Source organism: Bradysia coprophila (genome assembly GCF_014529535.1).
Source record: "Bradysia coprophila strain Holo2 chromosome X unlocalized genomic scaffold, BU_Bcop_v1 contig_26, whole genome shotgun sequence".
Lineage (NCBI taxonomy): Eukaryota > Metazoa > Arthropoda > Insecta > Diptera > Sciaridae > Bradysia > Bradysia coprophila.
In genome coordinates, this window is record NW_023503313.1 from 200,569 (window position 1) to 227,449 (window position 26,881).

The window sequence follows — 26,881 nt, forward strand, 5'->3', positions numbered from 1 at the left end:
GATGAGAAACAAAAATAATTAATTATCAAGAAGAAGAGGAAATTAATAAAATTAGAATGATGGTTCAGTTAATGTCCACCAAATTTGCGTCTAAATATGCTTCAGCTTTTCTATGACGTGGCTCGCTCATACAAACACACTGCTTATACGTCTTTATCCTATGAAAGTCATACTGTGATTGTTTGAGTGGACCACTTGTTGGATCAACTGAAGCAAACTTATATACAAATTTGGTTGACATTAACTGTATAAATAGAAAATAAAAAAATATATTTAGACAATAATTTTTTGTAAAGATGAAAATCAGTTTAAGAAAATCCATTAAAACCTAAAATGAAAAACAAACAAAATAAAAATTATATTTTCTAAATTTGACACAACAAGAAAAAAATTCAATCTTAACCGCATTGAATTTTATATAAAATAAATTTACATTCAATGCAAAAAAAAGCTTAAATCAATGATAAAATCGGATATTTATAGAACAACATAGAAAAGAAAATTAGTAAAAGAAAATAATTAAAATTACAAAAAAAAAGAAGAAAATTTTAAATGGATCAATCGTTAGACTCACACGACCGTACCGTAGATTTAGCGGTTTCTCTCTGATCATCTAATTTAGGCACTGTAGGTAGGAAGATTTAATCTTAAGAAACAAATGCCTTCAAAAGGGTAAAACTAGTCAGCCAGCCACACAAACATCATCCAAACATTCACTCATCGTTATTGTGTGATGGTAAAAGCTATGGTAAAATAAGTAGGGCGAAATTTTTCATCAATCAGTAGGAACAATATTTTAAATTATAAAATGTTAAAATCATTTCTAACTTTTGTCGATGGAATGCGACCAAATTCTTCCATAATTCTGAATAGGATGATAGGTATATACTTGTTGATAAAAATTAACTTTTTGGTCTACAAAATTTACCTTAGTTACAACATTGGCTTAGTGATTGTGTTAGACAGATGTTAGTAGACCTAGAGTTATATATGCGACAGGAGCAGTTCGGTTATTGGAGATATTGCGATTATGATCTATGATGAGCATTACGAATCAATTTCTGATAAATCATTAACATTTCAGTAATTATCCTGCACTTTTTTCGCTTTGTAGACAACGGTAAATCCATTCACAGACTTGTTGTCTGCATTGTCTCAGAATGGTTTTCCTTTTAAATTTTATTACAGAACTTTTAAATCTTTGATCATTGTGAACATTACGTTCGGTGAGTGTGAGTCTATAAATAGAAAATGAATAAAAATAATGTTTAAGCTAAAAAAATATAAAATTATTATACAATAAGACAAAGTATATAAGTAGTAGGACAAAAAAAATGAAAAGAAAATGTTTCAAAATAGGATTTCAGTTAAATGGAATAAAATAATATCAATGATGGATGGATCTAATATCAACACAATTAACTATCAAAATAGTGAAATGAAGAGGAGTTTTTTTTGAATAATAAACAAACAAGAGAAGAAAATAATTGCGAATGTATAGATTTAAACAATGCTTATAACAACATAACCAATAAATTAAAATTATGAAAAAAAGAGTTGTTGGTCTTATAATTACTAAAAATGATACACTAACTCACTAAAGCCAACGCACGGGGCTAGCACATCACCAGTTGTTTTTCAGCTGATTAACTGATTTAAACTGAAGCGGTTATACCTGTTCATACAGCTGAAATAGTTAGACGCATGCACTTGGTAGTGGTAAAACCGTATAAAAACGTAAAAGAAGTTTTATTTGAATGATCAGCTGAAAGAAATTTTTTTAACTTATTTTAGAGTCGCCAACTGTAATTCGATTGAGGAGATGAACTTTCTGGCATATTGTAGGGATAGGATATTGTAGGTAGAGCAAACAATATTTCATTCCGTCAATTGGTCTGTTGTTTTTTTTCTCATTTTCTTAAGGTGAAAAATTGGAATGATATTTTCTCGGCAGTGTTTTTGTCTCAATACAACTTTCTAATATTAACTATAAGTAATCGTTTCTGATTAAAAAACATTCATACAAAAAACACTGGGAGGTGAATCTGAATTGCAGTTCTAACTTACACCAAAAGATTTGCTTCAGCCCATGAACTACACTCATGCTGACTCGAGTAAACAAATCTATTCTGCATGGTTCAGGAAAGTAACTATCTGGATATCGAAACAATACAACTGTCAATAAATAGCAATTGAAGAAAATTTTCTAAATTAAGAATGTTTCATCAATCGAACCGCAGGCAGGGGGTATTATTCACTGAAAGATAATCTGAATGCGACACACCGTGATTGGGAGGAGTGATGCAATCCCACCATTTAGTGTGACCCCATTTGTGTACGGTTCCTAAAGTCGTCGGTATTTTATTTTGTGTCATATATTGTGTCTAATATTACAATAGATAAAAAACGTTTGAAAACGTATACTCACTTATAAATGCCGACGACGTAACGAAAACAATATTTATGAATGATAAAACGTTCCGACTCAATTGAAATTTACAATTGCAATTTCCTTAAGACATAAAATTCTCAAAATTGAAAATTCCTTTCTCAGACGTCTTTAGCTTGGGTCAGTGTATAACTTATTCATTGATAAACAAAATAAATGTTGTCAGTGATGCTGGCGGGTAAAATATCATCGGCAATTTTGGAAACGTTTGGATTTTGTCTGAGTCTACCATGAATATTAATGAATAAATGCTGAAGATCAATAAGAAAATTGGAAATAAGATTTTGTCCTAGGCTAGGTATTGTTGGTTTATGGTCTGTGCCATTTCAACATCGAGTGACTGACGCTAAAAAACTTTTAGCCCATACTTTGAAGTATGAATTAATTCACAGTTTACGTCGAGGTTTGCAAGAAAATTTAAGTCGGATGATCATGAAGAATTGTCTCTTAAAAAAACCTCCTGCAGTGTTGATAAATTTGTTGAAGGTGAGTGAATGAAGAGAATTCATCGCAGTGTTTCGGATGTAGGCTTTTCTGTTCTTCTGCGTGACTTTAAATATTGTAATCCTTCAGCGTGTACTTTTCAATTCCTTCCAATGTCAGACATGTTCACTATACAATAAAGTTACTGAATTTGGATGCAAAAAACCCAATTTCTCATTATAATCAATTTAAAAAAGTGTTTTTTTTTTTCATTTTACTTTATTGAATATCGTCAGGTTATGAAAATTTATTTTCCAGTCTTACTTTTCTTTAAATGTTTCCCTCTACAAAAATAAATGCCACACCTTCTCGTTCAGGTTTAATTAAATAGATTTAACTGCTGATCGCTGCAGTTCGTCTAGGTTTCAATTTCATTAATTCTTGTCTCTATCATCGAAATTTAAATATCCTCCAACTTGGGAGCAAATTTCATCGTCAAAATCGTCAAGATAAATCGGACACGGTATAAACAGTATAGTAGCGTAATGTGCTACAACAGTATCAATTTGAGATTCTGGAGGACTTACAAGTTCCGACGTTGGCGTTGTGGCCTGACTTTCAGCATCATCGCTGACATCTGACATTGCAGCAGTTTCATTTATGGAAGCCACAGGGCAGTCGGAATCACGAGTACTGTCTGTTGTGTATATTGAAGAAACAGTTGAGAATGGCATTGCATCATTTTCATCCGTTGCTTCTTTTATGTCGAAATAATCTGAGTCTTCTGTCGTAAATAGTGAAGATGCACTAGAGGATGGCATAGCATTATTTTCATTGGATGCCTCATTTATGTCGGAATCGTCAGCATCTTCCACCGTAAATAGTGACGATGCAGTAGATGATGGCATTGCATTATTTTCATGGGAAGGCTTATTCATGTCGGAATCGTCTTCTGTCGTAAACAGTGAAGATGCAGTCGACGAAGGCATTGCATTATTTTCATTCGAGGCCTGATTTGTTTCGGAGTCGGTAGCGTCTTCTGTCGTAAACAGTGAAGATGCAGTAGACGATGGCATTGCATTATTTTCGTTCGAGGCCTGATTCGTTTCGGAGTCGGTAGCGTCTTCTGTCGTAAACAGTGAAGATGCAGTAGACGATGGCATTGCATTATTTTCATTCGAGGCCTGATTTGTTTCGGAGTCGGTAGCGTCTTCTGTCGTAAACAGTGAAGATGCAGTAGACGATGGCATTGCATTATTTTCGTTCGAGGCCTGACTAGTTTCGGAGTCGGTAGTCTCTTCTGTCGTGAACAGTGAAGATGCAGTAGACGATGGCATCGCATTATTTTCATTCGGGGCCTGACTTGTTTCGAAATCGGTAGTGCCTTCTGTCGTAAACAGTGATGATGCAGGAGACGATGGCATTGCATTATTTTCACTTGGGGACTGACTTGCTTCGGAGTCGGTAGTGTCTTCTGTCGTAAACAGTGAAGATGCAGTAGACGATGGCATTGCATTATTTTCATTCGAGGCCTCATTTGTTTCCGAATCTGTAGCGTCTTCAGTCGTAAACAGTGAAGAAGCAGTTGAAGATGGCATTGCATTAGTTTCGTTGATGGTCTCATTTATTTCGGTATTTGTACCGGCATTAGAAGTACTTGCATTAGCATCAGTAGTGCTCATACCGCCATCCGTACTACTAGTACCGCCATCCGTACTGCTGATACCGCCATCCGTACTGCTGATACCGCCATCCGTACTGCTGATACCGCCATCCGTACTGCTGATACCGCCATCCGTACTGCTGATACCGCCATCCGTACTGCTGATACCGCCATCCGTACTGCTGATACCGCCATCCGTACTGCTGATACCGCCATCCGTACTGCTGATACTACCATCCGTACTGCTAGTAAGTCCATCCGTACTGCTAGTAAGTCCATCCGTACTGCTGGCACCTCCATCCGGACTGGTTTCTGTCGTATGTATTTGCGTCGGTGAGGATGGTGTAGTAGAAACATGAGCGAACTCTGAGTGGCAATGTTTAGTGCTGTTGACACAAGCAGTGCCATTGAAGAAAAATTCTGGAGGGCATTTTAATCGTCTAACAGTAAATGTATGAAAACCTTCACAAATGTAGTATCCGTTACAATCATAAGAATCCGTAAAATATCCAGCTGATGGGCAAGTAAATATACAGTCTCTTCTAATCGAATCAAAAATGTAAGTTTCTTCGTTGGCACATTTGTACATGAATATTTTTTTGTTGCCACTTGATGTGGAACACAGAGCATAAAATGCTGGGTTCGGTGGAAATTTTACAAATTCATTTCTCTTGTAGTCACAGTCAACTTTCTCGCATAACTTGCGTGATGCATGGCCATATTTATGTATAACCCTTTGACACAATTTAGTCTTAGAATTGTATACAGTGCGAGTGGGACACTCGAATACTGTGCTTGGTGTGCCAGCTCCGGAACAATGGTGGTACTTACTGCAATCTGATGGATCTGTTTTTAATTAAGGTTAGTGTACACAGGCTACAAAATTTAGATTATCTATTTTTACCTGGAAAAACACCAGTTGCAGTACATAGAAAATTTGATTTCGTTAAAGCTCGATGCAAAGAGCAACTTCCAGGAATTGATTTACACATGCCGTTATCACAAAAGGGTGTATTATATTGACATTCAATGGTTTTAACTGGAGTTTCATTTCCACTTTCGCATACCTACAAAGTTTGTAAAAGTGGTCATTGATTGATTAGTAATCCGATCATCATCGTTATATATCACTTCATAAAACTAATATATGAATACCAATATGGTTGAACAGTCTAATGAACATTGGGGTTGAGTTGTTAAATCGCATTTATTTAGGATTTGTTGCAACCAGATTTTATGATTTTCCACACTGAGTCTAGTATTTCCAATCTAAAACAAACATAATTATGCACTTCAATCACAATGTTGAACTTCACACAGAAAAAAGCAAAATATTGTTACTCTGCAGAATATGATCAGAAACACAAGCAGCTCGAATTCCATTTGGATTTTCTTGAGAACACATTGATGTTCTGGAAAGGTGAAAATATTGACTAAAATGTAAGCTAAAGTCAATCTCTGACGAAGCAACATTTTTATAGACAGCGAATTAAAGTTATAGTCCGGTTGCAATTGTAAAAATTACTTAATTGGAAAACAACAAAGATTTTCATTTCGCTATCGAATGAGGACTCATTGTGTGTCTAAATCAAGTTGTGTCATTAATTTAAGAGATGGTGAACCAGAGTCTAGCTGCTTGACGAACTTTGGTGTTTCGTTAGATTTAAATGACTGGAAAAATGCATTAAATTTTTTCGTCAACATTGGAACAGAACGTCACAATAGTCAATTCATCACTCTAATTACGCATCTCAAAATATAAAAATGTTACCCATGACCACCGCTTGTCAGAAATAATTGTGTTTTTTTAGTGGTACTTCCACTCTTAAATTTTAACTTTGTCTTCAGCTGCTTTATCCGATTTTGTGTGAGCTCAAATGCAGATTACATAATGTATAGTAAAAGTAAAGTAGAAGAATTTTCTCCGTCTACCCTACACGATATACTAAAACAAAAGGGAAGTAATAGATTTAATGTTATTGCCGTTTATGAAGACAAAATTTCTCTTTGCCTTACATTAGAATTCAATTTTCTCTTTCAATAAAGGATGCAAACCACGCAATTATGACAGAGTAAAGGTTTATTTTGACGCAATGCTACAAAGCGTTTCATTTTTGAAATATCAAAGGGAACAGTTCTCGTCTTTGCTGCCGATTCTGACAGTTTCATAAGTTAACCATTACGAAAACTAATGACGCATCACTCGACTATTGATTATTGCAATTATAATGCAGTTAATGTAAAAGCTGTATCGGGATAAACTAGAATTTCCTCGCTTCAATAATTGTAAGGTTGATCCAGCTAAACCGCACTGAATAATAAAAAAAAATTCTATCCAGTACCAATCGATACACTTGCTTCATATAAATATGTTAATTTTGAGAATAACTTGCAAACTAAATGCTATTTTGCTGTAAATGACTTGGTTGTATTTTTCTAGCATCCCAGCTACCTATAAGGCAATCGATTCATTACACGTTTATGCACGATTGTGAAACTTACATTTTCATTTCTTTAAGTCTTCTTTTTTCTTGTTGCCGGTGCGGTTATATGGAAAGAAAGAGAACCCGTTTGCACGTGAAAAGATAAAATTAAAATATTTTTTTTAGTAAGAGGCGTCTAATTAACGCCATCCCTGCTATCGATAACGAGTGTCTCTAAAATTTGATGATATTTTAAAATATCTCGTTTGTATTGATTAGCTGTCGATATGTATGTAATATCTGCATTTTGCTTCTATTTTACTGACCAACGGATTTATATTATCAATTTCTTCGGTGTCGATATTATTTATGGACTTGCTTCAATGGTCACTTGTTTATTCAAAATTCCATCCGTTGGTGATACATAAAATGTTTCAAAATGTATGCCATCAATATATAGATATGTTCAATTTAATAACAGACATCGCTGTAATGTTAAGTTATTAACAGTAACACTTTTTGAATACGCTTTTTGGACTCGTACCAAGTAGACTGTATACTATAGCGCATAACGTGTCATTTGGAATTAGGGCTTATCATTGGGAATTATAATTCTAAAAATTCGGGAAAAATTCCGAATAATTCTGAATTTTGGTATTTTTCCGAATTTTCAGATTTAAAGAATGTCATCAAGAGTATTGATTCTATGCTGTATGGTTTTACAAGTGGAAATGCATTTCTTTAACGAGAATTGTTGTTTTGCCTTGCATTTCGATTTTTGGTTTCCACTGTTATCTACGAATTATCCTGCGACACAATTAAAAGACCCATAGAACTTAGTGACATATTTTTGTCCGAGTTTTTTTTTACCATGACGGAACGCACTTCGAGCATAAGTGGTATGCTAAATATAGTACTGAAACTGGACATTGTGTGTATCGAACAAATTTTGGCACTGTAAAAAATAGGAAACTTTCACTAAACATTTGTACAAAAATGAGCCTTTATTGCTTCTTGGTAAAAAAAATCTCGGTCAAAAAAATGTCTCGCCCAGCTCTATGGTTCTTTGTACTGAATTAAACTCTCGTTTTTCTCAAATCCTATAGTACAGCTGAATTTTTTTATAAAAATAATTTTGAGAGACAGACTTGTATGGAAATCCAACATAACAACGAAAAAAAATTTGAATGTTCACATAAAATTCAAATTTTTAACGTTCAAAAATTATTTTTATAAAAAGATTCAGCTTTACAGTGTCACTTACAACCTACACAGAAACGTTTGATCGAAACAGATAATGCTTTTGTGTATTTAATTCGATGTGCGTACCGAAATATGCAAACGTTTAACTAAAGGTATTGTGGGTTCGTGTGGGACCAAACTCGTAGCTGTCACATTATCAACTGATATTCTAAGAGCTCGTGCAGTAATTCTTCGTTAAGTTTGACAAATGCGTACAGAAATGTCCAGTGAGGTTCACTGTGTAAATTTTGACAGGTCTACACATAATTTATACGCACTCTGAAGCTCAAAACACACGAGGCATCAAAAACATGTTTCGATCAAAATTCTCTTTGTTATAGTTTCGTTAAGCATCAAAGAACCAAGAGAATTTTGGTCGAAACTCGTTTTGATGCCTTGTGTGTTTTGAGCTTAAGTAATTTGTATCGACCGACAATATTTGTAATCGAAACTTGGTGTGAAGTGAAAGCCCTGAAATGGAACGCAAACCAAACAAATTCTTTATTTAATAAAAATGTAATTTTATTTCTAATTTCCATGACTCTCATTACTTTTATCAATCTTTTTTTTTTAACAAAAAAAAAGTATTGTTCGCATCAGCGATAAAGGCTAATTGTGTTTATGCTTATCATTAACAACAAAATATATTAAGAAAACACTAAGGTGAATCAATTTTTTTCTCTTCATTTTACACTCGATTAGATACAACGCTGTTTTTGCTCAATTTTTTTTTCTCTGTTCGCCGCTTATTTATTAAGATTATTTTTGGTATACCAAACCGTCGTTTTCTTTTTGTTGTGGTTAATGCAAATGTTTTCGATTTTTCTTTTTATTTATATTTAGTCAGGAGAGGAGCCAAACGAAAAAAAAAACTATTTTCTTTAATGTCTACTACACCTATGATACAATTCTTATGCATAGAACATTGCAGTAATGCACGGATAAATAAAACGAAATGGTGATTTTTAGTGTACACATAACGGACAAAATCGTCCACCACAGGAACGTGTCCAAGAAATACCTAAACATTAAAGGGCGTAAAACGTCACCAAACTATGGCGTTGAAGCACTTTTATGTTCCAAATACAAAAAGTACGTGGATGCGGCATAGGCGATGGTATTGAACAATCCAAAACACTAGACGAACGAAAGGTGTGAATTAAATTTTGTTTTTCGTCATTTTACTACGATCACTTACCCCAGCTGCAATATTGCTTGCTCTGAAATATTGTAAAGATGATCCTGGATGAATGTTAGACCAAGTAGCTAACTGGACAATGAACGCAATGATGTAAAATATTGTAGCGATGCCGGTATTGAGCAGTTCCTGGAAAATTTAAATAAGGCAATCGGTCAGCTATTTGCAATAAAATGGTTGTCTGTTCAAGTCGCGGCTAATGGAAACAATTTTCGGTTTGAGGTGTAAAATGAAATCGTTTAATAACTGACTGGGTGTGTGCATAAAAAAAATACTCAAAAACCTTTGAATGCAAACACGAACATTATTTGAATTCGAAATACTTTTTTTTCTCCAAAATTGTATTTAAATTGTGCGATATAGCAAAATGCACTCGAGTGTCCATCAAATTTTCGTTGGCCGACACAAAATCTCTCTCTTCTTGTACATAAATCTTGTTTACAAATAAAGCGAATGACTTCTTGGGCGTGTTATCGACCAACCAACTTATATATAACAACACATCCAATACAAATAAGGTGTTGAACGGCTGCGTTATTATGGTAATTTTGATAAGTTTGTCATTTTAAAATTTACTACTGCTGCTGGCATAGTTAAGGCAACATGTAGGCATGTCGGTTAAGAAGTGAGAATTATAATTTAATCTCATCGTCGCGGTAACGATATAATTGAATAATCCCAATAGGAAAAAATTGACTTGAATCTGAAGCTAGTTTCCGAAAAAGAAATCAACTCAGACATTAGTTTTGGGTGTGTGCGTTTGTATGTTGTAAGTAACAAGTGAGCAAACACTTTATTTAAGTTGCCTTTTGTGGCCTCGATCTCGATGTGTCTATTGACTTTAAAATTGTTTTCAACATTTTTTTTTGGAAATATACAAAAGTTTGAACAGCACAAGCAAGTAAACACGTACCGTCAATATCCAGTTAATTGCCAAATTAAGCACTTCTCGAATTCCCAGCAGATAAACGAAAGACCATAACAGTGTTGCAATGAATGATGTAACTGCAACGAACAGGAACCAATGAGATGCGCCTATGTATGCTGGCGAAGCACAGGCCATGCAAATTATACCAAAAACCTAAAAAAAACGAATACAAAAATTGTGTTAAAAATAAATGCTTTTGCCTTGAAAATGCTTATTCAAAAATTCTTTTCTACCATAAACGGCGAAGATTGTTAAACATTTTTGTTTTGTTTTTTCTTATTTTGTTCGTCGGCTAATTCAGTCAATATATATGTACACAATTGTCGCGATAATACAATGTTTTCGTGCCATTATAATATTACTATGTACATTCAGCTTGAATGATGAATGGAAGTGAAACACATGTTTATTACAATTGTTACAGAACCAGAAAATGACGTAATTATATCTTATAGCTGGATGACCTTAAGATTTTTTAACACCTACATTTATGTGTAAAAAGCGCCTTAAATAAATAAAAGAATTTCGAGTTATTTTTAATATTATTGTCAGTTTCACTCAAATTAGATATTAGTCCATCACCACTAATTGCTGATTATACTGCAATATCGGTCTTATGTCATTTATCAGACCCGCATATGTATAATATCCGAAAAAGAAAACAGAGTCGTATCGAACCGTTGTACCGTTTGTTTTTTGTTAGTTTGAAATTACATATGACTCGACGCTGTTGCTGTTCGCCATTTTTTTAAAAGTAAACGCATTGTTTCTTGAGTGACAAATATATTTGATGAACGTCTTACGATTTCTTCTTGGCTTTGTTTCACCATTTAAGAGATACGATTTGCTTCGTGAGCTAAAAACAAAGAATTTTATTGCTACTGTAGCTTGTTGAGGTTTAATTTGATAGTCGCTGGTAAACATAGCGTTACGTGTTCATAGAATTAACTATTGTTAACTTTCAAAAAAATTTCCCAAAGCACGCTAACATTCATTTGCATATAGTTATCTCATCTGTTATCAATGGAGATGACAAAAAGCAAGGAAACGAGAACCTCCGGTCAATATGTTCTTCTATATATAAATATGGATATCAAAACTATTGAAGTACAAGATTTCCATAAATTTTTACAATGAAATAAAATTACTCTGTTGATACGTCTGCCGTCTGTATGATTCTATGATAATGTAATGAGTCATTAGAAAAAGGATGAAAATAAGTAAACAAGTGATAAGCAAGTCGTTGTTTCTTCTTAAAAACAAAGAGATTTGCATTTAATGAGACCAATAAAAAAGTCAATTTTTAGTCATCAAATCATTTCTTGTTTGATTCAGTGGATTACATGAAAATTCGTTAGCTGAAAGCTCAATAATTTTCTTTCTTTCTAAAGAATTTATACAGACGTGACGTACACGTATTAACCCTTTATAAACAGCTAATCACCTGTTCTTGACAACAATATCTGAACCTTCGGAAGCTTTTAAAAACCGTTGGGAAAAAGTTGAAAATTCCATTTTCTCGGGTGACTCTCGAAATGCAATTTCTAACCTTTTTCCACTCATTGAACAAATAACTATTGTAAAATCAAAGAAGTATAATATTTGCCTTCAAACACTACACAATGCTTAAAACAAAAGAAGTAGCAGATTAAATCGTAGTCAGGCGTAAATAGTTTCGATATTGTTGAGAGATAAAACAATTAAAAAATAAATTCTGTTCTACACAGCGAAAAAATTCTAATTTCCCTAACTGTAATTGCCAAACTGATTGTCAACTGCAGCAAATTAGTCCAAGTGCTTGTGTCAGAAAAAAGGGCTCCGCTTGCGTTTCGGTTTTCGATTTTTTTTGATATCGCATGTTGTTTGTGGTGAAAAAGTATAGAACTAAATTTTTTTCTGGGAAATGGAAAATCGATTTTCCGGCCGGAAAAGCCATTTGTATGAAAAACTGAAAAGTGGAATATCTCGCGATCCAGATGACTTTTTTGAGATTTTATTTTTGCGTTTGTTAGAGTGATTCAATGCTAAAATATTATAGAAGAAAGTTTTTTTTTGAAAAACAAAATGGCGACGGTATTCATGTTCCAAGAAAAAGTGTCCCGGAAAATTCCTCAACTTTGCGGACTGATAACTTGGCCAAATGTTAGTCCTTTTTGACGAATAAAACTGATTTGGAAAGGTAAAAGTAAACTCTTTCGAAATCTGCCCGGCGGAGCTTGAACCGAATTGTGGTTCCCAAGATATGAGCCAGGATTCCCACCTACCTCCAAATTTAAGTTTTCGTTAAATTTTGAAAATTTTTCCTCTGTATTATTGTGGTAATTTAAATTTAAAAAACTTGAAATTAATAAAGGGCAATTACGTGGGTATCATTTCTCATATCGATAATTGATAAGTATCTCTTCCCGGTTCTAGAACTCCCAGATTTAACGAGTTTTACCAGACTTTTTTTTGTTTTTTTCTCACTAAATGCAATTATTGAGATCTTCAAAGGTCAGTTCCTATGTGTAGGGTACTCTTCACCTCAGAAATTGATACCTACGTCTTCCAAGTTCTAGAACCTAGGAATTCAATGAACTTCCATCCGACATTTTTCTTTTTAACTTGAAAAATCGTCATAATTGAGATTGCCAGAGGTCAGTTCCTATGTGTAGGGTACACTTCACCTCAGAAATTGATATCTACGTCTTCCAAGTTCTAGAACCTAGGAATTCAATGAACTTCCATCCGACTTTTTGCTGTTTAACTTGAAAAATCGTCATAATTGAGATTGCCGGAGGTCAGTTCCTATGTGTAGGGTACTCTTAACCTCAGAAATTGATACCTACGTCTTCCAAGTTCTAGAACCTAGGAATTCAATGAACTTCCATCCGACTTTTTGCTGTTTAACTTGAAAAATCGTCATAATTGAGATTGCCAGAGGTCAGTTCCTATGTGTAGGGTACACTTCACCTCAGAAATTGATACCTACGTCTTCCAAGTTCTAGAACCTAGGAATTCAATGAACTTCCATCCGACTTTTTGCTGTTTAACTTGAAAAATCGTCATAATTGAGATTGCCGGAGGTCAGTTCCTATGTGTAGGGTACTCTTCACCTCAGAAATTGATACCTACGTCTTCCAAGTTCTAGAACCTAGGAATTCAATGAACTTCCATCCGACATTTTTCTTTTTAACTTGAAAAATCGTCATAATTGAGATTGCCAGAGGTCAGTTCCTATGTGTAGGGTACACTTCACCTCAGAAATTGATATCTACGTCTTCCAAGTTCTAGAACCTAGGAATTCAATGAACTTCCATCCGACTTTTTGCTGTTTAACTTGAAAAATCGTCATAATTGAGATTGCCGGAGGTCAGTTCCTATGTGTAGGGTACTCTTCACCTCAGAAATTGATACCTACGTCTTCCAAGTTCTAGAACCTAGGAATTCAATGAACTTCCATCCGACTTTTTGCTGTTTAACTTGAAAAATCGTCATAATTGAGATTGCCAGAGGTCAGTTCCTATGTGTAGGGTACACTTCACCTCAGAAATTGATACCTACGTCTTCCAAGTTCTAGAACCTAGGAATTCAATGAACTTCCATCCGACTTTTTGCTGTTTAACTTGAAAAATCGTCATAATTGAGATTGCCGGAGGTCATTTCCTATGTGTAGGGTACTCTTCACCTCAGAAATTGATTGAAACGATTTGTAGTTCCTAGGATATACAGTCAGAAGCTGATGGGCTATCGTGTTGGGATTTCTTCAATTTTCTCTAAACCTGTGTTGCTGTAATCAATACAATTAATCTTATATTTCACTGATCTTTGACGATGTCAATTATGACGATTTTTTTAATTAAAATCTCTAGGTTCTAGAACTTGGAAGACGTAGATATCAATTTCTGAGGTTAAGAGTACCCTACACATAGGAACTGACCACTGGCAATGTCAATAATGACGATTTTTCAAGTTAAAAAGCAAAAAGTCGGATGGAAGTTCATTGAATTCCTAGGTTCTAGAACTTGGAAGACGTAGGTATCAATTTCTGAGGTGAAGAGTACCCTACACATAGGAACTGACCTCTGGCAATCTCAATTATGACGATTTTTCAAGTTAAAAAGAAAAAAGTCGGATGGAAGTTCATTGAATTCCTAGGTTCTAGAACTTGGAAGACGTAGGTATCAATTTCTGAGGTGAAGAGTACCCTACACATAGGAACTGACCTTTGAAGATCTCAATAATTGCATTTAGTGAGAAAAAAACAAAAAAAAAGTCTGGTAAAACTCGTTAAATCTGGGAGTTCTAGAACCGGGAAGAGATACTTATCAATTATCGATATGAGAAATGATACCCACGTAATTGCCCTTTATTAATTTCAAGTTTTTTAAATTTAAATTACCACAATAATACAGAGGAAAAATTTTTCAAAATTTAACGAAAACTTAAATTTGGAGGTAGGTGGGAATCCTGGCTCATATCTTGGGAACCACAAATCGGTTCAAGCTCCGCCGGGCAGATTTCGAAAGAGTTTACTTTTACCTTTCCAAATCAGTTTTATTCGTCAAAAAGGACTAACATTTGGCCAAGTTATCAGTCCGCAAAGTTGAGGAATTTTCCGGGACACTTTTTCTTGGAACATGAATACCGTCGCCATTTTGTTTTTCAAAAAAAAAGTTTCTTCCATAATATTTTAGCATTGAATCACTCTAACAAACGCAAAAATAAAATCTCAAAAAAGTCATCTGGATCGCGAGATATTCCACTTTTCAGTTTTTCATACAAATGGCTTTTCCGGCCGGAAAATCGATTTTCCATTTCCCAGAAAAAAATTTAGTTCTATACTTTTTCACCACAAACAACATGCGATATCAAAAAAAATCGAAAACCGAAACGCAAGCGGAATTACACAAGCACCCGGACTAAATATATTTTCGATTTGTAGCCAATTGCTTCTGTGCCAGTTTTTCACACACCTCACTTATATTATGACAGTTTGGTAGAACAACAATTTCATTGAATTATTTCAGATGTCCGACTAACGAATATGAAAATGTTGAACAAACAAAATGAATTCTCCATCTACCATGCAACAATATTCAGCTCTGTAGATTCGATTTTTTTTTGTTGTGCATCCGTCTCTAAAAATTAATTTAAAATCAATATGCGTTTAGTGAGTTAGGTATTCGTCCATACTTCACTTCACACAGATAACTGTTGTGGTGATAGTCGAAATGAAAATCAACTTCCAAAAAAATGTGTATCCGAATGTTGGAATCCAATGAAATAACTCTGAAAATTGCATAAGCAATTTCCTTTTCTAGCCGTTTAAAAAAAAAACAAATTTGAATACCAAAACAATAAAACTTGCCAAATAAGAGCTGCACCCACCTAGCTAGACAGTCAAAATGCTGCTCTTCTGTTATGTATAAATACAAAATTATGGAAGTACAATCAAACACACGAGAGATGATGAATTTAACGTGAATGTGCAATAGTTTCGGCTATTTACTTTTTCACTTTATTTGTTTTTGCATTTATCGAAGAGGGAAGAAAACATTTTAAGTGAAAACTCGCATGTGTACACAATGTACACTTGTACACTCATATCTGTGCAATACCCACCGATTTCGGCACATCATTAACGACGAAATTAAGAACTAAAGATACAATCGAAATTGCCCCATTGATTGGTGCATTGTACGTGTACATAGTGAATGTGTTTCATAATCATCGAATGTTAAAAGGTATCGTACAGATACCGAGCTCGAAATGAAACACGAATGATTGAGTCAAATCGAACTGAATTAGCGAAATGAATACGCTATCACACTGTAAATTACATGTATACTTATTGGGTGGAGAACGCGTCTCTGTATATCGAGAATGATCATCGACCAAACCCAATGTAAATATCGTATGGCATGTGATGTCATGTTGTTATTGTAGAAATAAACATAAAAAATATTAACATAAATACTGGCTGCCTATTCCAAACTTAATTAGTCTGAAAATAAGGAAAGAAAACTCTTCTGATAATTTGTTTTTTTTTGTTCTTCGGTTTGGTCATCCGATGTTTTATGCTTGGAATAAATGGAATGAACCGAATTAGGCTATTTTAGTATGTTAATTTTCCGATTTTAATAACCATGACTCCAATAAATTAATTCAATTAATCTGATTATGTGTAATGAAATTTGTGTGTCTTAAATTTCGTGCCATTTAGTGTGCCATTCATAGTTTAAACTAAACGCAACGAAGATAAACAAAGGAAAATTACAAGAAAAATATGTTCAATATTACAGATTGAGAGAAGGAACGTAAAAAAGTTTAATGCGAACTTTGAATCGAATATAAAAGTTGAATTACAATTTTCTCGGCGACGACCCAGACAAGCTGCAATGATATCTGCTAGATAAAAAAAAATTGTTCAAAGGAATTGAAGTTACTAACATTAGTTTAAACGAACTACCGTTGAAAATCTTCTTCGTTTTCCTTTTATTTTGTTTCACTTAGAAGCTTGAGTTACGGATGTTATCGAAGTTATCGTACTGGAATAATCCAGATTTTTTTTCTGTCTCTTTTAATGAAAATCTGAAGTTGACTTGTTGAAATGCTTAATCCTCTTAATGCTATCAACATCGGAAAACAGTTTCATGTTTTAGATTTTACCTTTACATTCCGATTGTTCTCTTATTCGTATCACCAATCACCTTTGGCATAATATTGTTGTTCATTGATTTTATTGTGCATTGTACAATCTACTCAGATAATTTCTGATTCATTTCAATCGTTCAAGTTGAAGAGAAAAGAAAAAACACTTCGTCACGCTTAAGGTGTCTGGGCCAGCAAAATTTGAAGTAAAATTCGTCGATAAGACACGTATAATAATTTCTGAGTCATAATTTAAGTGCCATCGAGCAAAGGACTGGGTCTAATTATGGAAAACGTTATAAAATCACGTGGTAAGCGAAAAGTGTCCACAACCGTTTCTTTAGTGCGACCATAATAGGAAAAAATGTGAATGTGAATGGTTGGCTTTATAAGGACTTGAACAGATCTGTGGAATGCCCAAACTAGGGTTGTGAGGCGTACACCTGGTTTCACAAATGTAATCCAGTTATGAGCGTCACTCATTTCTTAAGAATTCCGTGACACAATATAATCTGTTCCATGTGTGACACTATCTATTCATGATTCACCCCTGTGCAAACACATCGGTAGTGTTAAGTCGGAATGGAAGTGACGCAATGGATATAGTTAAGCGTAATGTTTCTATTGTTTGTTTCTATTGAATAATGCATAATTCGAAGTGAGTGTGATAGTTGCTTGCTCTATCGTTTTTGTACTCCCGCTTATCTATTATATACATACCTTAATATACTTGTGATTCAACCGAAAGGTGTTAACATGATACACACTTTTGGTAACTATGTATTTACATTCGAGATATAAAATGGTGATTTCTTTGGAAAATTGCGATAACGTGAAATTTCGGTTCGCTGCTACCTCTTCGTCTGTATATTGTAAGAGACTTTCAAGAAGCTTTCTTCTATTATACGCAAATATTCCTATGAATCTTTATATATTCGCTCTTGAAATGGATTGTTGGTTGTAACCGAAAATGTCACAATCAGATTTCATTTCTTTTTGGGAAGAAGATAACGCAACTTTTCGATTTCTTTTTTTGCTGCGTTGCCGATTTGATTAAAAACGAATTGAAGAGGAAAGAAATGCACTCGTAAACCTCTTCAGTAAGATACTCTTCAAAATCATTCACACAAATTTCAATAGCCTCATTGCCTGATTGATCACACAGCACATCGATAGATTGGAGATGCAAATTGACTGTTACGTATGTGTGTAATACACATTGTGTATGGCCGTTTAATTATACCATTTTACCGAATCCAATATGTAGCTCATTCGCACGTTACTGATTTAAATGTAACTTCGCGGAGTGTAAGTATGTTTCATGTGGAAATTAAATTTAGAACATTTTAGTATTTTCGAATTTTAATTTGTTGTATGTGTGACAAGACAATCGAAAACCAAATTTGTTTTTTCACCGTTCTGTAGTGATAGAACATTTCTATCAAAATAGAATATAATTTATAAAAGAGTCGGACAGGCCGATCGAACGTAAACAAAAAAATGCTATAAAGAGCCCAGAAATGCTCATAAAATTTTTTATGATTTTCTTGCGTGACTTCAAAAAAAAATAATTTGAATTTGCTTGCGTGAATTTTTATTTCACTGGCAATGATTTGATGTCTCTTTTTATCCGAATGACCTGTCTCTGTGATATCATCGAAAAAGTATTGATGAATTTGAATACTCACTTTGGAGGAAAAAAAATTAGAATGCGAGACAAAAATTTCAAAAACTATAAACTGATTAGACTATGCAATCAGAATGATATCAACATGTAAGTTAGTGTCTGCGTTTCTGGTGTCTATAGATTGACCCATGTGTGTTGGAATAGATGACAACAATTCAGTACATAAAAGCCCTATGCAGACAGCTAGTTAAACACAGCGACATCAAAAACAGGCGATGAGATCTTCAATAAAATAAAGCAAAAGATGCTAAAACAAATGAAGTAAAAGATTTTGTAACAACATTTCAGAATAATTCGACCTAAATAAGTAATAGACTCGGTAACTACAAATATATTCGTGATGTGCCTACAGTCTGAGAAAGGTTAATAACACTTCTGATAATATAAACACTACCGACCAGTAAATACACTCCTCTCTCAATTTTTCTTTAGAAAATCTGATCAATGAGAAATGAGCTACGCTGAGCGTGCAAGTAACATAATCGTTACATTGACATGTGAATCTCAAAGTTGTAAACTAAAAATTACAGCAATGCTACGTGTAATACTGCATAACTGTCCGATAAATACATGGAACGAATAATAATATTTGAGCTGACCTTAGAAAAGGAATCAGTAAAAACGAAGAAGAAGACATAATGTGCACCTCGAGGTATGTATACTGTATAATGTTCGTTCATATCCAACTGAATGAAGAAAATCATTATTCAAAAAAGAAAGAAAAAAAAAATCTGGTTGACAAACAAGTATGATGACTTTCTTTTTCAGAAATATGTTTTCTTTCTTTTGTGGACAAGACAAGGTCTCTGGCCGTGTGATAGCATTTTATTATTATTATAATACGGTCGTGTTTTACACATTTATTTATTTATCTCACTGAACGATGCATATTATATTGTTGGATTGAGTATTTAATACGTTTACAATCTACATAAAAATGATTGTAAATTCAGCTTTTATTTTTCTTATTCGTTCATCGAAAGTTGATGAATTAAAAGAAGGTAGCCTCTCTCATTCGGTTATTTTTAATTAATTTATTTACGATATGGGGGCCATTGCCATATATATGGAGAATTAGAGCCAATTTTCTCCGAATGTCATTTTAAGAATTATGGAAATATTTCGTTTTCAAATATTATTGAACGGAGAAACGAGTTTGGCGTCGTCAACGATCAACACAGTATATTGAATACGAAATGTGATTACACTGTGGTCAATTTTGGCTAGAACTTTCTTTTTTCCAAATTGAGCAGAAAATCTGTGAAGATGAAGATTTACAAAAGTTGGAACGTTTAGGAGGTGGAATGTGCCTTCCAAATAAGATAAAGAAGAAGGTGGACAGGGATATTTACGTGTAGTTAAACTTACTGCACTTAATTTCTAACTTACTTCGACCAAATTTCATGCAAATAGTCCCCTCTACTCTATAGTTAAGTTATCACAACACAAATACGGATGCCTCACCAAGACATTTTTTCGTTCGCCGATGAATTCATTTTAAATTCTTGATAATTCAGTGGAAAATCTAGCTAATTAAGCTGGTGGTGTGGAAGAATTTCTTACTCAAAATAATATTCTGAATCGAATAGGGTCTAATATTTAATGGGATATTATATTCGACCAATAAATTAATTCAAAACTACCGATAAAAAATAATAAATGACCGATAGCGAAATTCCCGAGTACCGATAAAAATATTTCAAACTACCGATAAGTTTTTACCGATAAAATGTGCTGAAATATCGATAGATTGTTCATTTTATCGATCAATTTTAATTTTTTATCGTTAATTTATTATTTTCTATCGATCATTCATTATTATTTATCGGTAGTTCATTATTTTCTATCAGTAGTTTATTATTATTTATCGGTAATTTATTATATTTTATCGGTATTTCGGTATTTTTAATCGGTAAATTATTATTTTCTATCGATGCTTTCTATTTTTGATCTTTCGTATGTGTGTTATAATTTTGCAATTTTTCATTGAATTAGTATAAACGTTGAAATAAAAAATTTAAAAAGGTAGATAAAAAAGGAGGTAAAAAATTCAAAAAGGCATTGTTGTTGGTCTTCGTCTTGGTTGTCAATTATGCGAAGAACATAAATGTCTTTGTGGTAAAAGCGTTAAGAAAACGTTAAAACGTTAAAAATGTTACATGGTTTATCTTGCAATAAATGCGGAGGATGGATTTCAGTTCATGACGAAGTCAATAATAGTACATTACTGCTATAAGGCTGTATATAAGATACGTGTACGTATACGCGCGCTCGCGTATTAGTACGAGTCTCTTATATACAGCCTTATATCAGTGAGGTATTTTATCGCAGTAGGCAAACATCTCAAAATCTAGTGATGTAATTTTGCTTGCAAAAACGTTAGCACACTAGGGTAATAGTAGAATACATTGGATGCTGCGGAGGTAGTTCATTACATAAGGGATCAATTTTGTGATACGAGCCGAACTCACAAGCGTGGTTATAAGCAACAAGCTTTGGAAACGGTTATTTTGACAAGTGTAGAGTTTGCATACCCGAGCCGAAGGCGATTGTGCCCTATAAACACGACGTACATAAGAGTAAACAAATTTACTTATAATCCGTCATTTCTAGAAATTCACGGAGGCCTCCGGGAATTTCTAGAGATGACGGATTCACCCCTATTGCTAACTAAACTGAACTAATTAAATTGTACAATGGCATACTGTTTGGGCACACGTCTACTAGATCATGCAATTAGAAATCCAACAAATTTTAGTGATTCGTTACAACATTCTTCGTTCAAGATTCAAAAAATTGTCGAGCGGAATTAATTGTACCTCAATCCTAAAAGTAGTATTTTAATGCGAATGAAGAACTTTCTTTGTGCAGGTTGTACTGTTGAAGTGAAGTTGAAGTTTTGCGCTGCGGTAGCGTTAAATCGACATTTTAAATCAAAAGGAAATTTGATGCACAGCTGTGCAGAATATTTTTTTTAATGAGAAAATGCTTTAACCAATTAAGCTACCGTATCCACTTCTCAGTTTAAATTTTGTCGTATTGTCAATATATACATATATACCGTCTCACACGTTAGAGTGTATTTTCATATGTTTAGAGTACCATTCTTGTAATGTGAAGTTAGTCATTTTAATTTACAATTCATATTCTTAATATTAAGCGGGAACGGTGCACAATTACTGTTACTGGCGATAAGAACGATTTCGTAAAAAACATTCAAAACGGTTTCTGATCACTCGAGATGTCTTAGGTAACATGCCGTGTCAGTGTCACAGATAAATTGTGAGAGTTTTGCTTCGGAAAAGTGTTGAATGCAGAAAAATGAAACCAAAAACGATCCAACCTGTGTGAGGTCATACTGTTGTTAGGCAACACAATACAAAGTACACACCTCGAATCTCACAAATTCAGACAAACAAATTAGATTTCAATTTGATTTCACCTTATCTTATCTTATCATTGTGTTATCAGCACAAACGTCCTATTAAATACCTGTAATAAATGGAATCTGAAAATATTTATTGATTTGACGGTTTTATTTCCCTTTTTCATTTTCAAAAATCTTTGTACTCCATTCAAATGTGAATGTTTTGCTGTACATAATGGGAAACGGCTATACAGTTACTACATAACGTATACCTACAGGTGAATAATTGATATGCACTACGTTTAAATTCATGACCGCTAAACATAAAGTTTCATTCAACTTTAGAGCTGACTAGAAACTAATGAAATAATTAACGATATTGAACGTTTGGACATGTTGTGCATGTTGTGACTTACGCTTCCTCTTCGCACATAAAAAATGTTCACGTTCGAACGAACGGTTGGATTTATTTGGATTGGACGTTGCTGTTTTATTTAAATTAACCCAAGAAAGACTATTTCCGATTGTTAAGTAAGAGGCATCGTGGAGACAGTATTTGACTTGTGTCACAATTATCTTCTGTGCTAGACAGATTATTGATGAAACTGTAGCACTGCATCTAGCATATGTCAAAAAGTCTCCCATTATTGATATATTTAATCAGGTATTGCGTGTTTCAAGTCACACCAAGAATGCTTGAAGCCTATCGTGATTTTGATTTCAAAATCGAAATATTTTTTATGTTAATGCTTGGAGAAGTGATATGATGTAGCCGATCGGCTGACATCTAAACTCAAAAGGTCAGATATAACGTCGACTCAGAGCAGGGCCGGATTAGCATTTACAGCGCCCTGGGCAACGAGCCTTGCAGCGCCGCATGAAAAATTTATTAAAGAACATTTCCTCAAGAATATTATTTTCTAAGTAATGTGTAGTTAGAAACGGCGAGCGAGGCGAGGTGGCAAGCTTATGATAACATATAACCATATATGAATGAGAGATATATGATATAACCAGAGTTTTCGTGATTAATTCGCAAAACTTTCCCACAAACAAAAATCAAGTAAAGTTATAAAAAGGTTTCGCTCGTATTTTTCGGGATTTTAAGTTTGAATGTAGAATGAATCCGAAACAATTTTTTCTTGAAATTCTTCTTGAAGAACAAATCAAATCAAACAAATTTATTTAGCAAATAGCTATTTTCAAATACAAAGTTCCATAATCACAGACATTGAAAAATGAACACTACAATTCAAATTTACATCACAATTCTATAGTTTCATTCAGGTGTTCTTTCAATTTACACTCGAATGTTCTCTCATTATTCTCACTTTTCACTTCCCTTGGAAGATCGTTAGAACATGAACGCGTTGTGAGGAAAAACCAAGAAAAAAACGTGAATTTTTGACACAATATTTGTGATACTGTTACAGTTTCATTATATTGCGAGATTTACTCTACTTGGTAAGGCAACGCACTGCTCCTAGCATGAACACTACTTTGACAAACGTCGAATTTGGAGGCTTTTGTGATGAGAGCTACCGCTTAAGATTGATTGTATTGTGTGTTTGAACTCACAAAACTAAAACAAGTCACCTATCTTCACGAAAGAAACGCAGTGCCTACTGTGACTTCATCAGCCTCCAAATATTTCTTATGTTCATGCTAGGAGCAGTGCGTTGGGTAAGGTCATGATTCGGAAAAAACGACTTGCGTTGAAGCAATTTCAAGGATCTAGGACTCGGGATCCCAAAAGTATTGAAGTTTAGGGCACTCTAGAATGATCCTTTGTCTTCACTCTGAAAGTGTTAGATCTTGAAATTTAGGTAATTGGCCTTGGATTTCGACAAAAAAAATCGCGAATATATGCCATGAACAATTTTCAATGGGCGGAAACGGATTTGTTCTGCAGCTTTTCCAGCTGCTTTATTTGTTCCAAACTCCCGTTGTCCGGCGATCATGAGCATGTTTCAGCTCATGAGGAATTTACAAAATTTTCGAAAATTCCTAATGAGCTAAAAGCTTTCCATCATCCGACTATCACCGGCGGCTGACGAAAATGAAGCAATGGAATGGTTATTGAAAATTATTTATAGTGTCTTCAGCCAGAAGCCTCAAAGTTCAACTTTTCTAAAAACGCTTTAAATAACCAAATACGAACAGCCTTGGGTTAGTCGATGTGCGTGTATTATTCAAAAATATCAAGTTAGATGTATATATGCATTTCTTGTAGCTCACATTTACCCCAAGAATGTAATGTACAGACGCAAGCGAAGCGAGCGCGAATTTTTTTTAATCGACGTTGATTTGTGCATGACTTATATTGAAAATGAAATGATTACATTGTCGAGAAAATTAAATTTCTAAGCGCCCCTATTTTCCCAGCGCCCTGGGCCGGGCCCACTTTGCCCATGGGTTAATCCGGCTCTGAGTCTCAGAGTGCCTGCTGATAAGTCAAAATCTATTTCGATTATTTTTTTAAATGAACCATTGATTTTTGATGGCTTTTTAAGTTTGCAAACTTTCCATTAATGCCAATGGAAAGTTTGAATAGATTGAAATGTTTAAACATTGTCTTCCATCACCCTAATGAACCTTCTCTAATGGGGAGTCCAATGGAAATTCAAAACATACGCATTGTACATCTACGGCACTGTCTTTAAAACAATACAATTTTCGGATGCATGTTAATGATAATTAAAGTTTTAATGACGAATAGCAAATGTTACACTCCCTAATTCGATTTACAGCAAGCGCTAACTGAAAGTGCAAAGTAAAACGTGGATTGACTCACTAAATCAGCACTACATAATTTCAATCCGACACTGGCGGCATACAGTGCAATAATTAAAGTCATTTTGCTATGTAACCAATACATAATTTTTGATTTCTATTCTGACCCCATCACCATACAAGAGATCTTCAATGGAAAAAACAATTGCATATTGTAGGCTCGTATATGTAAGCGTTACCCAGTAATAATGCAATCGAGCATTATTATCCAACTAAACTGCTTACATTCTTATAAACGATCGGAGAGAAAGAGAAAATAAAATAATTTGATGAGTATTATATTATACTCGTTAAAATTGACTGAAAATAGAACGTGCAGATGACACACTTCCATAATATTCCCACCGAAAGCAATTTACATAAATTATGAATTTTAAAACAAGTCATTAGAAATTAATGTTCAGTTCAACGGTTTTTTTTTCCTGCTTGTTCTTTTTCTTCTTCTTCTTCTTCAACATTACCGTGGAACATTATACATCTTATATACGACGTAACACGCACATTATATTTTGCATTTTGTTCAAGGGAACCCATTCCTTACCCACTGGAAAAATCGTCGTTACTCATTCCATGAAAACAATTGAATTTAGTTTTATTTACACTTCAACAAGGCGATATGCAAAAAAAAAATTCGGACACATAAGACATATGGAAAACTGTTTCTTAACAGAATGTTGATTGTCTTTTAACAAAACAGAAAAAAAAATGTGAAAAATTTATTTATGTGAGAATTGATGAATGGGGAAATAAATTGTTCAAGAAATTGAACAACTGGTAGACGGAATACGATTCGAATCGAATCGGGAAAAATAAAATTTAATTTGACTCACCAATTGAACTAATTTTAAAATTCCCGGTATTGTTTGAAAGTATCCAATATTGAATTTGACCCAACTGAGGGCTCCCTGCGATTGGGCGGCTGGTTTTGGCTGCGCTTGCGGTTGCCTATTCGGATCAACTGTAACAACTGTTTCCGACATCATGATCCCTTTGCTTTCGAATGGATTTTATTTTCTGATTGAAATTGTGACTCTTCGACACAAGCACTCAAATTTTTTTCGCTGTAGTTTTTAAGCACTTAACCCCATAAATTTACGCATCCAAAGTTTAAAAGCAAATTTTGACGATCACTAAAAGTGTACACAAGAACAAAATCGAATTAATTTTGTTCTTTTTTTGATTGTAATTTTATAGGTAAAACAACGGCTGTGCCAATGTGAGTGAAATAAACTAAGGCAGCACACACGCAACTGCTTTTTATTTTATAAAAAGTATAAAATATAAATAAATAAAAACAAAAATTTTCAACGCCTAAATGGTTCAGAGCGCAGTGTAAAATGCTTATCACTACTTGTTGCTATAACGGTCGCGTATTTCCAACTAAAATGTTGTTTTCATTTTTGAGACATAGCGGTGTGTGTTCCAACTTTTTTGTGTATAGTATATTGTGATGTACATTTTATTTCATGCTTTGGTGTGTCGCCTACATATATAACTCTAAATGCATGCTTGAATTTAATTTTCTATCGTTTGTATACCTCTAACGTTTAATTAATTAATTAAGCATTCAAATGGAAGAATTTTGATAGAAGAAGGGCCAAAGGTATCGGGAGGTGCACTAACGTTTCGCTGAAAACAGTGCGATGTTCAATATAATTGTTAAGTTAAATTGCATCTCAAAATGGGAAGAAATAAAACAATTTCGATTGAATAATGAACTTATAATTGGAAAATACTTAGCACTTCACGTTGAATTACTCATTTTTAAGTTTAAATATATTTATTAAGTCAGAAGATATCGTTTAGCCGTTTTTGTGTACACGTATGTGTGTGTGTGTGTGTGTTACAAATATAGTAAATTAATTGAGTAAAGTTGCTTCTATTCTAACCCACCTTTACTTACCTGTGTAGGTACATACCAAAACATTGTCTCATATTTCATATGTTGATGACTGTTTGCGCATATGGTTACTTTATCTAGCATGGGTTTAGTGGGATTAAATGGTTTTAGGTGGGTTGAGTAAGTTGAGTTTAGATGATTAGAAAGGTGTTTGTTGAACGTACATTATGCAGAC

At 34.0% G+C, this 26,881-nt stretch overlaps 2 protein-coding genes across 2 annotated transcripts; both read right to left on the minus strand.

Annotated features, from left to right (window-relative positions):
- Positions 1-3,154: 3,154 nt before the first annotated feature.
- Positions 3,155-5,950, minus strand: LOC119069076 (dentin sialophosphoprotein-like). The gene is made up of 4 exons (XM_037172953.1): positions 5,877-5,950; positions 5,691-5,804; positions 5,440-5,602; positions 3,155-5,381 (listed from the first exon to the last, which is right to left on the minus strand). Exons 1-4 carry the CDS (start codon positions 5,916-5,918, stop codon positions 3,307-3,309), a joined length of 2,394 nt encoding a protein of 797 aa, XP_037028848.1. The 5' UTR covers positions 5,919-5,950; the 3' UTR covers positions 3,155-3,306.
- A 2,936-nt stretch (positions 5,951-8,886) lies between these two features.
- Positions 8,887-26,195, minus strand: LOC119069077 (CKLF-like MARVEL transmembrane domain-containing protein 4). Its single transcript, XM_037172954.1, has 4 exons — positions 25,637-26,195; positions 10,312-10,479; positions 9,399-9,527; positions 8,887-9,337 (listed from the first exon to the last, which is right to left on the minus strand). Exons 1-4 carry the CDS (start codon positions 25,787-25,789, stop codon positions 9,254-9,256), a joined length of 534 nt encoding a protein of 177 aa, XP_037028849.1. The 5' UTR covers positions 25,790-26,195; the 3' UTR covers positions 8,887-9,253.
- Between the last annotated feature and the right edge of the window lie 686 nt (positions 26,196-26,881).